This window comes from Agelaius tricolor, unplaced genomic scaffold (genome assembly GCF_023055355.1).
Source record: "Agelaius tricolor isolate 1412-34295 unplaced genomic scaffold, bAgeTri1.0.p SCAF_2, whole genome shotgun sequence".
Taxonomy (NCBI): Eukaryota; Metazoa; Chordata; class Aves; order Passeriformes; family Icteridae; genus Agelaius; species Agelaius tricolor.
In genome coordinates this window covers 72,473,401-72,486,449 of record NW_027269262.1, presented here as the reverse complement: position 1 = coordinate 72,486,449, position 13,049 = coordinate 72,473,401, and the positions used below count along the sequence as shown (strand labels likewise).

Sequence of the window (13,049 nt, the reverse complement as noted above, 5' to 3'; positions counted from 1 at the left end):
AGGTTTAGCTCTGAGTGACAGTGGTAACTTTGTTAAGGCATTTATTAATTGACTAAATTCAGGCTGAGCTTGTAGAGTTAAAAATATGCCTTTATAGCCTACACCTATCTAGACCTTTCTGACAGCACCTCAGTGTGTTCCAGAATGATAAGGTAAGAAGAGAAGTTTTTCTATCTCACAACTGGAAAAGCCTTGTAAATTTCTGAAGAAGACACCTTAGCATTTGTAATCTTGAATTTATTATTCCTTTGACTTTAAGTTTTTGCCTATTTGTTCTTGGCAGCAATGAACAGCTCTCCCAGTGGGATAGTCCAATGCGGGTAAAGCTGTCAGTGTGGAAACCCTGTGTGAGAACTCTCCTGATTGAACTCCTGCCCTGGGCTTTGCTTATCAATCAGTCCAAGTGGGACCTCTGGCTGTTTGAAGGAGAGAAGATTCTTCTTCAAGTACCTAGTGGGAAAGTCATTATACCTCCCAACTTCAAGGTAACTATGCCATTCACATTAGCAGGCACAGGTCTGCTAAGCACACCGAAGAATTGTTACTACTCCAGACGATTCCCACTTTCCAGTTACTGTGTCTGTTTGTCTGTTAGTCATATGATAAAGACTAGCAATAACAATGGGAATTCACCCCACTGACTGAGTCTCCAAGTGGGTAGCACAACATACTTGGTAGCAATGTTTAAAAAACAACATCCTAAAGATGCATAGTTAAAAATTGTCCACAAGACACTGTAGGAAGAAGGCTTTCCTTCCATCAGCTGCCTTTCCCCTCCTCTCAGTTCAGCCAAAGAATCTGCAGCATGGCAGTAAGGTAGCAGCCCAAGAATGTTGCTATAAAGGCCAAGTAAAGACTTTGTGTCAATGTGTCACTTGAGAAATTGTTGACCACAGTAGCAAAATTGACGGCCTGAAAGGCATATTTGGTTTGGGAGCACTTTGTGTAATGTTATTTCATAGCTTTTAATGTTACCAAGAAAAGTTGATAATGACGCAGAATGGATTAAAGTAGAGGAAGATTTTTTTTAGAATGCCTGCCTTCCTTAATTCAGTGTAACAGATCTTCCCACGTATCTTGGCCATGCACTTTTTTTTTTTAATTATAACTCTGATATTCTTTAATTTTGAAATATTTAAGGTGATTTGACACAGCAGCTTGTTAATTCCATTTGAGCAATCTGATAGTTCCTGTTTATTCTGTCATCTTTTTCCCCCCATGTATGTCTGTTAATAAACAAAAGGTCTGCCTAGTAACACATCTCAGTGTAGACCACGGCCTTGATTCCCTGTGAGGATCAGTTCCTTATCCACCTTGTGGTTTCATCTATCCTTGTACCACATAGAAAGAATCAGAGGGAGAAAGGCAGGAAATTGTATTCACTGCCTACTGGAAAGTGCATTTAGAAGTGTAGTAGAAATGTATCAAATTGTGAACCACTGACGATCAGTCCTTTTTTCACTTGCAGGAAGCTTTTCAGGTTGGAATATACTGGGCAAACACTAATACTGTGCACAAATCAGTGGCAATTAAACTGGTTCATAATGTGACCTCCCCAAAATGGAAGGATGCTGATAATGAGGAAGTAGTAACATTGGATGAAGAAGGTTTTGTTGAAGCTGAAATTAAACTTGGTGCTTTTCCAGGTCATCAAAAGGTTAGAAGAAACTCATAATGATTTGTAACTTTATCATGTAAAAACAAAGTCATATAGCAGATAAAACAATCAAATGTATGCAGTGTGAAAGCTTCTCCCTAATTATGTTAATATATGTCCAACATAAAGAGAGTATAAACAATGTATGAAATATAATTTAAAGAATTAGATTGCCAAAAACATACTGTGCAACCCATAAAGATAATACAATATCTCCTGGAAAAAGAATTAATGAATTTTCAATCTTGTTTGGATAACATTGACAGATGCAACTTCAAAAGTATGTGATGTGGCTCCAGTTACAAAGTGCATGAATATAGGGAGGATTTCTTTGATTAGAAAGAGAGCAGCACTTCTATTGCTACATTTCACTACCTTTTGTATTTTTGTGTGACTTCATCACAATTTTAATTTCATCACAATTTCATTATCTTACAGTTGTGTGAATTCTGCATTTCTTCCATGGTTCGACAAGGTATACAAATTCTACAGATAGAAGATAAGACAACAATAATCAATGATACATCATATCAAATCTATTATAGGCCACAGCTTTTTATTTCCAAATCCCACTCAGGAGAAGAGGTAAAACACTGTAGATACTGTTTTTGTTTGTCATCTGTGGAAAATGGTTGTTTATATCTGTAACTGTATTTAGATGAGCTGCATATAGCAGAGGTTGGAACCGAAATCTTTAGACATAATAATCATAAAGTAATTTATATCATTTAGAATACTGAATCCTGGGTAAATTCAACTCCAGTAATTAACTGTGCTCAGAAATCTGTGCAAGCAGCAAATTCTTGCACATTGCAGAATTAGTTCTGCCTGTTCTCCATCTGTTCAGGCACTAATGGCCATTTCAGTAAAATAGGCAATGTAATCCGTAGTAGCTGTTGAAAATGTTCTCAGAATTTTTACTGAGTTTGTGTGTAAAAGAGGTATATTGGCCTGGCAGGCTGAAAACTTTTTGTTTTCCTTTTGGGAAGATTCCAGTTATCTGAGCAAAGCTGCAGAACTAGAGATGTGCCCAAAGTTTATGTATTTCATAGCCTGCATCAAATTGTGAATATCAGTTTTCTAAGAATCTCACAGAATATTTAAGGACTAGCTTGCAGGAACTAAAATGTATGCATGGTCAATATATTTTAATCAACCATTTATACATATTTATTGGAGATTACATTTATAGTAAAATATGTGGAAAGAATTCTTAGGGTCCAACTTAATAGAAGAGCTGGCAGATGAGCAAATTTTTAAAGCTCCTGTTTCTGTATTCTTTTCCTTCTGCTTTAGTTTTCTTCACATCAGTATCTACCGTTGTGCATCACATATTTTGTGGCAGTCTAAATATAGGGAACTGGGAGAATGCTGAGGCTAAAATCCATTCTTATTTTTGTAACCCTGAATGGATTTTGTTCACGCCATTGTGTTACAGGAATGTAACTTGATTTTGGTAGAGCTATGTTGTGCTACTGAGAGCCAACTGTAGATCACAGAATTAGAGAATCAGAGAAAGGCTTGGGTTAAAAGGGACTTAAAGATCATCTAGTTCCAAACCCCTCAGCATGGGCAGAGACATCTTCCACTAGAGCTGGTTGCTCAGGACCCCCAGGTAGCTGTGCTACAAACCTATCCCCGAAGGCAGAATTTGGCCAAGCAGCCTTTCAGGCAACGCACTTAGTGCAACCATTAGTTAGTTGTGGTCATTGGCTAGTTGAGAGTGTTCTGTGCAAAATCAACATGAATAAACCTCCTTCTAGGAGCCAGCATGCCATGCTACCACCCCCTTTTTCATTTCCAGGACTTCCACTGCCCCGACAGTACGGTGTTCAGCGTCGGCCCGGCCGGGGCAGGCTGCGGCGAGGCGCTGAGCGCCGTGCCCTGCTGGGACCTGCTGTGGGAGCCGGGTGCCGCGGCCGCGGGGGCGTCCCTGGGGGACAGGGACAGGCGCCTGGTGCTGGCCTTGGGCAGCGCCGGCAGCCGCCAGCTGTGGAGCCTCCCGGCCGTGGTGAGCGCGGAGCTGGCGAGGCAGAGCGTGGCGGTGCCCACGGGCGTGCGCACCGAAGGCGGATTCTGCACCAGGTACTGGGCACTCTCCAACAGCAAACTTAGCTAGTCAGAAACCATAAGAGAGCAATGCAAAAGTCAAAGTAGCACATGCCTCCCATATATAAAGGCAAGTCTTACTTTAATTTAAAAATTGTTATCTTCTGATGGTTTTGATGCCTTTATTGTAAATGGTTTAGTGATATGACCATGTACAAGTTGTACACTTTTTAGAATGTATGGCCTGCTATTTTTTTCTGTGCACACAAATAAGAGCATGAAGAGCTCATATTGGGGAATTAGGGTGTTTTTTTTAATTTGTGAACAACAGTTTAAGAGTTCAAGGACCGTGTGTAATAATACAATACAAAAATTTAGATTTTGTTTATAAAAGGTAGACATATATTTTTGTAAGCATAATAAGAGGATAAAGAAGAAAAGACAAAAGGGATGAAACTATTTTGAGATTACAGCAAGGAAAAATTTCAAATTTTAAAACTTGAACTGTGCAGTTGTACATTCTTATTCTTATTTACAAACTTATGGAGCCAGCTAGTTAAAAATAGCAATCCAGTGACTTGTCAGATGAGCAGCTTAATTTCTTGAACCTGATTTCTGAATCCATTCAAGCTTATACTGGTACAAGCAAGAAACAATCTGCTGAAATTAGAGAAGCTACATCAGTATATATTACCCGAGATGTGATCTTTCTCTTCCCTGAAGTGCTTGATATTATTCAAACCCTCACACAGTTCCTCTGCAGAGTCCAAGAGGTGTCATTTTGGATACTACAGATACTCACACAGACTTCAGATTTAAAAAAAATTAATGGAAACAATAAGGGAAGGATTCCTTATCATTCTGCCACAAGCATAGAGAATCCCATATTCCTAATCAGATTTTCAGACTTTGGATTTTTTAAAATCACCATGAGGTTAAGGGTTTTTAGCAATAGCCAATAAATTTGCTCAAGAGAAAAAAAAAAATGTATGTTTATGCATGAAGATATTTTATGTAGCTAATGAGTAGAACTAAATTCATTTTGGAAACCGATGTAGTGATGATCCATAACATTAGCATTTAAAAGAGCAATAGCATTGTGGATCATTCCAGGGGAGCAGTCAGTTGGATTTGTTCAAATACCCTTCATGTGTACCAGAGAAGTATCCATGCAAATTCTTCTGGAAAATTTTAAAGATTTATGTTGGAAATTTGGACCTACAATCTCATGTTTTTAATTTAATATAAATCTCTGCTGGCTAGGGCTCTCATCTTGTAGACACACATGTTCAGTTTAACTCATGAGTACTCTCCATGAAGCAATTTCTTCTCTCATGTTTTTTAGGCTGTTTCCATGTGTTCTTCTGTTGGAGACGTGTACTTGCCTAAATGTAGATAAATATCTATGGACTTGGAACTTGATAATAAAAAATCTTACAGATGCTAGGTTTGAATGTTTTTAATTGTTCAGAGTAATAATACCTAAAGATTTCACCCAAAACAGCCATAATCCAAAATATCTGCTTTTGTTTTAGAGCTATAGCACTGACTTACCAAGAGCATCTTGGCGTGACGTACCTAACACTTACAGAGGATCCTAGTCCTCGTATCATTATCCACAATAGGTGCTCCATTCCATTGCTTGTAAAAGAGAATTTCAAAGGTAGGTACAATGCCATAATTAGAAACAGTGCACTGTTGTAGTACAACATATCTTACTGTATCTCTAGTCCAAAATTGAGTTCAGTGGGTGTTTTGGTTATAGCAAGAACTTGATGCCCTCATGAAGGTCTGCCTCAAAGTGAGAGACTCTGGAAGCTGTTGGAGCTAATTGTGAGGTCAGGAGTATGAACTTAAATATTTGTCTGTGGGCTTTTGGGTCTCCCTGGTTCCAGCTGTCAAGGTGACCCAGCTGTAGGAAATCCATAGGCAGTAGAGTTTTGCTGACATCAGTAATGTTCCCTTGGAACATTTCTATTTTCTCAGATTTGCAAATGTAACAAAATATATTGTCAAAAGTCTGGTCAGAATAAGTTAATGTAATGATCAGTGGAATATTATTTCTGTGAAATTTTATTAAATAGAAAGAGAAAAGGAAAAAAACCCAAACATATAATACTCTAAGTGATAGAAAAGCAATGTTTTTATTTATTAGGAATATTTCAGACAGAAGCTTTCTTATTTATGCAAGCATAGATGAGTTTTGATTTCATACAGGTTTTAGAAGGCTCTGATCTTGTATATTTTATAACATTTCAGATACACCCAAGTTTGAAGTTTTCTGTAGAAAGATTCCAGCTGAATGTTCAGTTCATCATGAACTTTACCATCAAATCTCCAGCTATCCAGACTGCAAAACAAGAGATTTATTGCCCAGTATTCTCTTGAAAGTGGTGTCATCTGATGAATTAGTAAATGAATGGAGTGATGTTGTGGACATCAACAACCAAGGAACACAAGTAAATCATTATACATTACTTAAATGGTTGTCTTTCTGACCTGCACAGTGCATTGTTCCTCTGCAATAAATGTATCCTTTCTGTTGGTTTAAGGGGTTTTATTTAACTCCTGGGAACTCTCCTGCCTAGCTAAGCCCCTTCCTGTGGAAGTTTTAGAACACAGACTATCTTCTTTACTGTCTCTTTTTGAAAATAACTAGAACGTAGAGGCTTTATAACACTGATTTTTTTTTCACTTTTTAATCAACCTAGTGTTGCCTGGAAAAATCAGTCTTGAAAATTTCTGGACTCTGTAAGCAAAGAATGCCACAGGATCCAGGAAAATTTGGTGACCTAATTATCACAGGATAATTATCTTAAAATCTTGTAGGAATCGTCACGGTCATTCTCACTCTGTGTCTTTACAGAAGCTACTCATGTCTTTCTAAAACAAAACAACCCCTCCCTTTTCTTGCCTTCTGTTATTTTTCTCTGGATCTTGAGGTAAATGAAAGCTTCCTTGACTGGAGCAATTCTTTTTGATGGGAATTTTTTCCATCTTTGAAGTCATTAGTTTACATGGAATCAACATAAACTGCTTGGCTCTTTGAAAGAAATACTAGTTTCAGATGTTTTCCCTGGGCACAAATCACAAAATGCTCTTGATTATTGAGTGTTATGTTATATAGCAAGTAGTTCAGTTCCATTCAGCAAGCCAGTCAAGCAATGCAGGGTTTCGAATTTCAGTCATTAATGTTATGCCAGACCAGGGTTCTTTATAAGTATCTGGCTCCTAGAAGGAATTAGATGCTAAGACAACATTTGGGGATCATTGTCTACTTGAACAGCTCTCCAAAAAAGTACAGCCTTCTGTTATTGAAGTTTTAGGATGTACACATTGAAAATTTTCCCAGGATTTCTGTCTTTCTCTTTGAAAACTATGAATATAAGTGAATAAGTAATACACTAATAGTGTCACATACAGTTTAGTTCAGGTTGTGAAATAACTGGGATTTAAAGGATCTTAGGTAATTTGTATTTCTTCTATGTGATCACAGATAGATACTTCTTTTTCTATTAGAAAGTAAATTTAAAATTACTTAAAACTAATACCTTAATAAATATTGAAATATTTATCATCAGAATCATCTGAAATTGGAATTTAAAATGACCAATCTTCAAGATCAGTGGAGGTTTTTTAAGAATAATTAGAGTTTTGAAAATTCTGTACATGTCCTTTTTTCTCCAATTCCATGTAAGACTGTGAATCTCTTCCAGACAAGCAAAGGATTAGAAGTGAAATGTCAAAAGTAGAAATTTTCTTATATGTAATTGTCAGAAGAATAAGAAATTTTATTAATGAAATTTAATTGTCTGTACAAGGTTATTATGAATAGCCTAACAATCAGTTTAAGTGCTGATCCTACTAAACTTGCAATTGTTCTTGCTTCTGGTGACTTCTTAACAGCAGTAAAGATTCTTCAAGACAAATAGCTGTTTGTTTTACCTGTGCTAGCCCAATATCTTTGTGTTATTTCTCAAGTTTGCATTCCATTATATTATAGCTTCTGTCATTGCAATCTAGTAAACAGTTGTCTTGATAGTAACCTTACAAGAAAAGAGAAGCCAGCTTGCTCTAACAAGGACTGCTGTGAATTTTCCAAACCTTTAAAAGATCTTAATCTTTTATATTCTGGAGAAACACAAAACTTGGAAATATTGCAGAATTAAGCTCCAAAAGCAGTACATCACTTCTCTAAGTAGGATATTTCTAAAGACAACTTGTCCAGTATGAAAGTTTGTACACCTGTAAGCAAGACATAAACCTGTTGTCAAATTCTCATTTTCCCTGCCTTTTTAGTTGTTTTATGCTTTCCAATAGGTTTTTGCCATTTTCTCATGCTGGCATCTTGCCTGTGAAGGTGTTCTCACAAACCAGTTTAAATGGCTTAATAATGTTTTCAGTCTTGAGTTGTTAATGCAAGTTTTCATGGATCCAAAATGTTAGTTACTTTTCAGTCTTCATGTGTTTTAGATGATGCTATCAACCATTCATCCACCCAGCTCTGAGCTAGGGCATAGCAACACAAGGCTAGTTTAGGGTTTGTTTTCTAGAGGAGAAAGTGGCATTTTTTTAGAGCTCCAGGAAAATGCCTTTCTGTTTAATCCAAAATCATAAATTAAAATTTCCTCTTTATTCTTCTCATATAAATTCCACCCTCCCCAGCACATCTTGTTTTCTTTCTGGAGAAGTGTCTTATTAAAATGTATTCACTTATGCAGTTGAATGATGAGATGCAAATTTCATCTCCCTGAATAACTGAAATACTTAAAGTATCAGAGCAGTTATTTTCTGAATCACTGAAATCTGACTTTTTTTCCTGAATAGTATCCTGATTTGAGTAAAAGATCTCAACCAGAAGGCATTAATAACATTAAATTCATTTATGACATTAAAAATATCGATTTTGGTTACATTCCATGTGTTTTTAACCCTCTCTTTTAGGTTGTGTTCTTAACTGGCTTTGGCTGTGTTTATGTGGACATCACCCATCACTGTGGAGCAATAGTGATAACCTTGGCCCCAGAAGGAAGAGCAGGACCTGATGGTAACAACCTCAACAGGTACATAAAGCACATAAAAGATGATTAAAAGCATTGCTGGGAGCTCAGTCAGCTTTCTAAGTGTTAACTGACTTAGAAACTTTAACCTAGCTGTTTGTTTTGTTTAATACTGCTGCATGCTCTGTAGCATATGTTTAGACCATATGGCTTTGTATATCACAGTTAAAAAGGACAATCTGACATCAAAAGTCATGTCACCTTAGGGTAAACATTAGATGACTGGTACAAAAGGAGGACCTGAGTTGTTAATTAAAAAAAAAAAACAAAAAAAAACAACCTTTTCCATAGTAATTAATTTTGAGGGTGTTCATCAGTTTAAAATTTGTTTAGCCAGGTCCTGCCATCTGTAATATTACAAGCCCCCAAAGATTTAATATGCAAAAGCTGTGGAAATAGCCTTACAGTTAGTAATTAATCATGCTTGATTATAACACCCTTCTTTAGAAGATTTCCCCACTTCCATAATACACCACAATCTGCTTCTTTCAAGTGCAATTATAATACTACTTATTTCTGCAGAATGCTTTCCCTCCAGCAATCCTGTTACAATTAGAGTGGAATTTGTTGTACTGTTTTTATTTGCATTGTAATTAAGTATTAATCCCCAAGCAACTGGTCCTCAGCAGTACCTGATAGTCCATTTGCTGGTTAAACTTGGCAATGGGCAGTTTGCATTGCAGGGGGAGGCCCTCAATGCCATCAGTACATAAACACTGCAGTGGCTTCATTGGAGGGCACTTGCTGTGTGAAATGATTATCTGTAATAGTAACCTTCAGTGAAACATCTGAGGCTGTACATGAAGCTTCAGAAAATTGTATCTGTGGCATGTTTGAATATCTGTTTCTGTAAAATATAATAGGGAATTACTGATAGATAGAGATGTTCCTGTCCAAACTATCCTGTTGAATGATGAAAAAGACAACCCTGGTATAGATATATACTGTTCTGTTTCTTAGAAGACCTCCTGGGTGGTACTCACTGTGGTGATTAAGGTTGCTAAATCCCAGTAATGTTAGCAGGACTCACACAATGTTTCCCACATATTATCGAGCAAGCAAGATGCCAGGTGAGCTCAAAAGACAGGAAGTAATAAAACTTCTTTTCCCTCCTGTCTAGAAGTCAAGAGCAGACCCTGTCACTGAAAATGTTCATCAGTCAGTTGAGTCTTGCTGCATTTGATGACATTACAAACCACAAAGTGTCATCTGAGCTCCTGCGTCTCACAGCGGACAATGTTTTCCTCCACATGGCCCCAGCCACCAGCTCCCTGTCACAGGAGTTCCAGCAGGACTCTGTGGAAGGCCTCCCACAGTTTCATAGTCTCCAAGTGTATTGTGAAGACTTGCAACTGGACAATCAGCTGTACAGCAAATCCAATTTCCATTTTGCAGTCCTGCTGTGCCAAGAAGAGAAAACTGAAACCGCGCAGTGGTCAAGAATGAACAACCTCATTGTTTGTAACAAAGATTTGGAAAGCTATAAGGAAAACTGCTTTATTAAACTCTGCATTGATTTTTCTGAGGAAGAGAATTTCATGTTTCACGTGAATGACTTCAGCTTTGAGCTCAAACCAGCTAGGCTGTATGTGGAAGACACCTTTGTTTACTACATCAAGACTTTGTTTGATACATATCTTCCAGAAAACAAAACTGCTTGTAAATCCATCAGTGCTTCAGATACTATCCTGATAGTGCCTGAACAAGTGAGAGAGCATGCAAGAGCTTTAGTCAAGCCAGTGAAACTCAGAAGATTAAAAATACAACCTGTTAATCTCCTTGTCAGTATTCATGCTTCATTGAAACTGTATATAGCCTCAGACCACACCCCTCTCTCCTTCTCTGTGTTTGAGCGAGGACCCATCTTCACCACGGCCAGGCAGCTTGTGCACGCCCTGGCCATGCATTACGCTGCTGGAGCCCTTTTCAGAGCAGGTCAGTGCTTCTCCTTAACGAGCAACATTTTCATTGGGTACCAGGATTCTGTGGCTGTCGCTCAAGATGAGTACCCTGGATGTTAGCAGTACAATTTTTGTTCTCCTTAGACACTGTTTGGTAACGATACTTTCAGACACCATTCAGGTCCTGTCGTGCAACATAAGGGAAGTAAAATAGCTGAGCAGACACCAGGGAAGGTTTGCAACATTGTGCTAGATATTAGCCAGCCACCTGAGGGCTTTAGCCACCTGAGACCCTGAACACAGCATTAAAATGTGTTCCAGCTGGCTTAGGTTTTGTCATTTTATATTATAGCACTAGTCAGAATCAACCCACATTCCTTACATAAACTCCCCAAAACACTGTTTAATCAAATTATTCAGCATGTTGCTCTGCCTTCAGAAGTAAATTATAGGCCTGAATGTTGTTTTGTTGTTAAAACTCCTTTTGGCTGCAGTTTATGATTAGGAATCTGTCTTTCTTCATACAGCCTTCAATCTAAACTGGTACGCAGATGTTTGTTATCCTTTGATCCAAGAACTATGAAGTTTGCTGTTAGTAACTTTTTCCTATATGGGATCAATAGCTAGCAATTAGGTTTTTTAAGTTATCAGGTACATTTTTTTTTCCATAAATACTAATATAGAAGTAATGAAATCTGGTCTCTGATGATTATTGGTGCAGCACAGAATTTGTGCCTGAGACAGAAAACTCCTCCATGATCACACAGAAGTAACATATTCCACACTGAAACGTGGGATTTATTTTCCTGCAATACTAATAGTCAGATTTTCTGAGATCCTAATGCTTCCATTTGGACTGGAAGCATAGCTGCAACCTGACTTCTGTGCACCCTTTCCAAAACTGTACATGTGCATTTCATCTGTTTATAGATGCTGACATTGTGTTTCACTGTGTGCATGCCTGACTTGCACTGCTGATTGTGACAACAGTGTGCACAGTTGTGCACCAGAGCAGTGTACCAGTTCATTATTTTCTTGCAATATTATGCTTGCAAAATTTGCAGGTTTTTCTTTCTGCTACTTGTTTGGATTTGTTGTGTAGTTAAATTTCGTAGTACAGAAGGGCAGATCTAGTTGCTTGGTAATTAAGAGTGAAACTGTGGCCAAATATGGTCCACAGTGTAAATGCTTCTCCCCCATCACTTGCTCTGTGATCAGTGATGTATCTGAAATCAAGCAGATTTAAGTATTAGGAACTGAGGTTTGCTTTGGTGGAACTTCTCTTCAGGAAAATACATATGCATATATACTTAACTCCCACTGAAAGTACTAAAACTAAAATGTATTGTTTGAAAGGTGTCATCATAATTAAAATGGTGAATTGTGCTGATTAATGCTTGGTTTAGCAATGAAAATAGTTTATATTGAAGACTTTGTGACACTTGTCAAAAGAGCTGACTGTGTCAACAAAGTAAAAAAAGGAAGGAAAAAATAAAGCAAAAAGCTTTATATGATCTGCAAACCCTGAGTTTTTTCTCACCATTAGCACAGTTGGTCTCTTATGGAAGAGGACCTTGTGCTCCTGCATTTTAACTACATTAATCTGGAATAGGGGTTGTTCAACCCCCTTCTGCTCATGCATAAATCATTGGTGGCATCTGCACAGACAGCCTGCCCATACAGCCATACCTTATACTCAGGGATATGCACTCTTTTGCCCTTAGCTGTGTGGAGGACCACTGCTGACCTGTGGGAGGGAGCAGGATTTGCCCCAAAGCTTGCTGAAGGGGGTGCATCAGGTTGCCCTGTGTGTTGCAAAGGAGTGGTCAGAATCCATTAAAGCCATGGGTGGGACTGGAGAGCTCTGTTCAATTATGCTGATTAGCATTGCTTATCTCAAATCAGCCAAACCTGCAATGGAAATCTCCTATTATTTTCTAATTAAGTTGTCCCCTATATAAAAGCGAATAAAATTATATTCAAAAATATCCCTGGTACATCTAACCCTATAATTCTATAAGGAAAATTCAGTGGCTCTCTGCTAATACAGTCATATTCATTTCTTGTCAGTGGATACAATTACTCTGCATAAGTGGGGAATGGTAACCTGACATGATACTGTATTCTGCAAAGTAAAATGCCACACAGAGCTTGTGAATTGAGGGGTTGTTCCTGGTTCCTCATTCTCCTATTCCTGACTTAATCCCAGGCCTTCTTCCCTGGGTTGGGTGGTCCAAGCTGGCAGTGAGGAGCCATTGGGTTTGCTCTGGGCATTGGCCAAGGAGGGTCACCCGTGCTGCATGTTGTACATTATTCCCATACACTCTCCTAGGGTGAGCATGATCCACTCAGAGCTTCTCAAACCTGAGAGGCATGGACAGA

At 38.1% G+C, this 13,049-nt stretch overlaps 1 protein-coding gene across 7 annotated transcripts in view; it reads left to right on the top strand.

Annotated features, from left to right (window-relative positions):
• VPS13B (vacuolar protein sorting 13 homolog B) overlaps positions 1-13,049 on the top strand; it is a 434,621-nt gene that overhangs the window by 400,649 nt on the left and 20,923 nt on the right. For all 7 annotated transcript variants that reach the window (XM_071421508.1, XM_071421509.1, XM_071421507.1 and 4 more), the window contains 8 exons: positions 284-485; positions 1,469-1,657; positions 2,096-2,242; positions 3,462-3,742; positions 5,242-5,369; positions 5,966-6,165; positions 8,651-8,769; positions 9,887-10,701. In XM_071421508.1, coding sequence (XP_071277609.1) covers positions 284-485; positions 1,469-1,657; positions 2,096-2,242; positions 3,462-3,742; positions 5,242-5,369; positions 5,966-6,165; positions 8,651-8,769; positions 9,887-10,701 — 2,081 coding nt within the window. The remainder of the gene's footprint in view (positions 1-283; positions 486-1,468; positions 1,658-2,095; positions 2,243-3,461; positions 3,743-5,241; positions 5,370-5,965; positions 6,166-8,650; positions 8,770-9,886; positions 10,702-13,049) is intronic.